The 4,442-nt window shown below is 38.1% G+C and overlaps 1 protein-coding gene across 1 annotated transcript in view; it reads right to left on the bottom strand.

The window, feature by feature from the left end:
• Positions 1 to 464: 464 nt before the first annotated feature.
• Positions 465 to 4,442, bottom strand: part of LOC122087487 (pumilio homolog 2-like) — an 11,627-nt gene continuing 7,649 nt past the window's right edge. Inside the window, exons 7-9 of the mRNA XM_042656639.1 lie at positions 3,016 to 3,210; positions 1,578 to 1,752; positions 465 to 977 (exon numbers count right to left, since the gene is read on the bottom strand). Coding sequence (XP_042512573.1) covers positions 940 to 977; positions 1,578 to 1,752; positions 3,016 to 3,210 — 408 coding nt within the window. The 3' untranslated portion in view covers positions 465 to 939. The remainder of the gene's footprint in view (positions 978 to 1,577; positions 1,753 to 3,015; positions 3,211 to 4,442) is intronic.

Here is a 4,442-nt window from a genome sequence, read left to right as displayed (position 1 = left end):
TTTCCCTGGTAAAATGGATTCAGTTCTATCGTGGAATCAGTTTCTATTACAGGAAGGCCCTTTTCCTTGAAGTTGTTACCCATTGGTCCTACGATTTTTTTTTTTTTTTCAATGTAACTACAAACTGTTCTAAGAATTTACAGAATTACCCTCTGCGAAATTTTATTAGTTCAGTTTCGGATCCATAACCACCTTGTTAAGGTTTTGAAACCATAGGCCACACCAGAATTAGATGCACATGGCACAAGTCATTCTAGGAAAGGTATCTCCAAGCTGGCGATGGAAGCTAAAACCAAGTCACAGACAAAAATCCAAACCAGTTCGATAAGCAAATGATAGCTTACTAGCACGTAAAACTAGCACTAACTGACGAGTCGATCATCACAACGCAGATTAAAATTACTCCTAGATAATCACAAACAGCATGAAGAGAGCAACATAAATTAAACTCACAACCATCCAAATTCTTTAGAAGGAACTATAAAATTAACCATGCCAGCCAAGTATTCAAATACAGGACTGAACCACCATTGAAAACTGTGCTTCAATAAAGGAAAAAAAATTAAATATCCCATAGACAGAAAATTTCTGGCCTCATCTAACACTGAAGGCTCATCACATGGCGACATTTGTACAGTCATGTTGACATATTAACTACCTCCTTTTTTTCTTTGCAATTCTTTACACCCTTAAAAAAACGTGTACACTCATTTATCTTCTCTGCATGGGCATCTAGTGTATTTACTGAGCCTCAGCTTGCCTGATTCTAGGTATACCCTCAAACTACACAATGTACAGTTTTCCAGTACAAGCAACAACTTTATTTTCAATCACTCGTACCTTCTAAATAGATAGAGCAATAGCTGGACAAGGGGAGAAGTGGGGGGGAGAGAGCTCATACTAGCCTCAGTTAGCTGTACAATAACTTCCGGATGCCATCTAAGCTGGGTATGGAGACTGAATACCAATTCTCCTCTCTGCAAGTAATAAATCCTCGTTAGAGAGCTATTTCTCTGTCTAACAGACATTAAATGGTACAACATAATCAAATTAACTTCTTTAACAGTGTGACCCAACAAAGTCAACTGCAGACAGGATATCATAGCATATAGGATGAACAAGTTCAGAAAGAACAAAATAAATGAAAAAGGCCCTTGTATCAAGAAGGCTGGTAATACCCCCAACATCGGGTATAAGAGCCCATTAACCAAGACAGCTCAATATGAACACATCTAGGAAGGACCATCTCAACAGATACAACATTGTCAAATATCAATGACCAAAGGTAAGACACTGGTTGTATGGTAGCAATTGTTTTGGCCCTAAGATTCCAGGGCTAAGGACCATCCATGAGTACCCATCCATCAGTTAGTCAAGAGTAGTTTCTATGCTTCCCTTGTAGGTTTGTAGAGATGGTATAAAAAACAACAATAATGATTTAAAGCACCATTGGCACAATAGTTTCTCAATATATGCAAAACTCACAAACAAAAAAGCCATCAAATATGGTAGAATGGAAATTAGAGGAGAAAAAGAAAAACAATATGGCTATAAGCAAGAAGGATGAGGAATGGTACCCCCAGCGGCAACAAGCTTCTCTACACGTGCAACTATATGCTTCCCATAAGTGTACTTCTTCAGGGCATTCAAATGAACCTTTATTCGTGATAGGATCAGTTCACGTTGCTGGTCATCACAAGTCTCCAGCACTTTCTGTACAACATAGTTTGCAAACTGATCTTTCATCATAGCCTAAAACCACAACAAACAAGGGAAATAAGGCTCTGAAACAATAAGGTGGGGGAATAAAAAAGACAGAAAAATGCATTACACAAATGGATTCTTTTCTGGAACCAGTGAAATCTATGTCTAACAATAGGACCATCTCTGAAATACTATAAAGTAACTTGCCCCATCAGCTTTAGAAGCAGCTTCAAGTTCCAAAACTGAATCCTCAATCATACAACAGCCTGAATTAGTGAGTTAATTTACCCCCCACTTTCAATGCAAAATTTCATGGTTATCATTTAGTACATAATAAAATTATCCACGAATCAGGTAACCATAGTTTTTAAAGCACTATGCAAACCAAGGCTGTCGAGGAGGATCAAAATTAAGGTGGCACCAACAATGCGCCTATCAAAAAAAGTGGCCAGGACGCCTAGGCGATGCTTTGACAACCTTGCAAGTAACAATGCACCAGATAGAAAAGGATGAAGACTCCTACTGACTGTTCTTTTGTGTCAGCAAGCCAAGTCATGTCATCAAGGTCCGTGAAGATTTTCGGATCACTGATGTTTCTTCTAGACAAAAAAATATTGCTGATGTTCATCCAACAGCATACAGGATTTACATATTTAAAATCATCAGAATAGAAGATTACTGCATCAACATCAGTGTTACATGAACTTCTACTGCCTCTGAGATGTTTAACTTTAATTACAATTCAGATCTGTTATTTGTAAGATTCTCTCTCTCTCTTTTTTCTTTTTGGGTTATGGGGGTTGATACGTTAGGACTGCAAACTCAACCGAGTTTTAGGTCATTATGATCTGCCCACCTTGGATTACTAAAATTCTCCCTGGTTTCCCCCGCTCCGAAAGTGGTTATATTCTGTTACTTTCTACAGTTAATCCTCTGAGTTAGATATCTACGATCCATTCTCTTGAGTTCCATTCCCGGGGTTTCAGGGTTAGACTTAGACCTGCACTGAAAGCACAATGGTCATGTATCTAGCACACAACCAAAAACAGTGAGTGCAAAGGAAAACCTTTACAATTTCCTATTAGATTGTCCTAAATTAGATTTGACATATACGGTGTTTTGTTATAAAAGTATAAAACCCATCCTTTGATCTTTTAATCTTAGTTTATGTAAACAAAAGGAAAATAAATTGACTATGCCATACAAAGAGGGGGGAGGGAGAAGGGGGATACTATGACTACCACCACTACTCAGCAAACAAAACATGCTCATATCCCGTCTACTGATAGAACCCAAAGAAATTTGATAAACCTGCAGAGGCTCATTCTCATCTGTGGAGCCAAGCATCTCATTAACCAAAATCTGACGTTCTGCGGGACCACCAAAAGTTAAGCACTTTTCAACCACATTGGAGGCAAATTTCTGTTGACTCATTTGAACTATTTGCCCAGCTAGCTTCTTTATTATGGCAGTACGCTCATGTGGTTTTCCATGCTCCAGTACATGCTGTAGTAGAGACAAATAAAAAATAAAACATGGAAGATTAATTTGAAAATATGTGAAATAATAATGAAAGCAAGCATTTGTGAGGCGAGGACTAATGCAGGGGAAGGACGGAGCTCGCAAATAAGCATCAAGCCTGTAATGAGTTTAATTAATATTGTATGAGTCACATGCATATGCAGGAGATAATTCCTATTTTCTTGATAGAGCACAAATATGGCAGATCGAATCAAGGAACAAACATGTATCTAGGAAAAAACATCAGAATTGGGTGCCATGATGCAGCAGCATAGGTTGCTTAGTAAGTTCATGTCTGTGTAGGGTTATTTTAGTCTTTTGCTAAATGAAGGGACTAGATTTAATAGAAAAATACAATGGCTAGGAATTTAGCGGAGGTAGTCATTCTTTACTCTCTGAAAGTACTCTTATGTAGTGGTAGAGATGGTTCCCTTTTTTATTTTCTAGAAGTTGAATAATTTATTATTTGCCTCGATGTTTATTTCCACCTCCCTCTTCTTGGCCAGCACCATGTCAGTACTCTGAAAGCAAGACCAGGATACCAAACAGCATACACACTGACACCTTTGTTTCGGTTTCAATCGGAGCTGCCAAGTTTTTTTTTTTTTTTTTATATTGGATCTGATATAACTATTTTCAGAAGGTTCTCTTTTTTCGGGGGGCAAACTATTTCCAGTAGTTCCATAGCTATTTCATTAATTTGCCTGCTCAGGTCCTCAGGAGCGCGTAAACTACAAGTTTCGATTTCAGAAGTCTTAGCCAAATGGACCAAAGGAACCATTAAAGTATGAGGCTCTGAGCGAACCCCCCCCCCAACATACACACACCCGAAAAGAGAGAGAGGGGGTGTCCTTGAGGACAATATCTAAAAGCATAAGGCCCCTGTTTCTGGAATAAGTCTATAATTTGATATCTAATGTTGGTCAACATCAGATTTCAGTTATTTCTTCTTACGACAGGATGGTTCCCATAGAAATGCAATCACTTCATTCCTTCCATCCAGTTGATGAAACAAAGATCCAAAATCAATGAATTCAGGGATTCAAATTCAGTCTCATCACAGTGGGTTAAAAAAAAAATTCAATCTTTGGTCAACAACTGCAATGAGTAGGCTCATTTCAATCTCTTCAAGGGCAATTGTTCTCTGATAGCACCCAATTCCATAGAGATTTCTCAATTTCGAAATGTATTGAATCCTTGGGTAGTAAAAAAAAGGA

The sequence above is a fragment of the Macadamia integrifolia genome, chromosome 8 (genome assembly GCF_013358625.1).
Source record: "Macadamia integrifolia cultivar HAES 741 chromosome 8, SCU_Mint_v3, whole genome shotgun sequence".
Classification (NCBI taxonomy): domain Eukaryota; kingdom Viridiplantae; phylum Streptophyta; class Magnoliopsida; order Proteales; family Proteaceae; genus Macadamia; species Macadamia integrifolia.
This window is presented reverse-complemented; position numbering and strand designations above follow the sequence as displayed.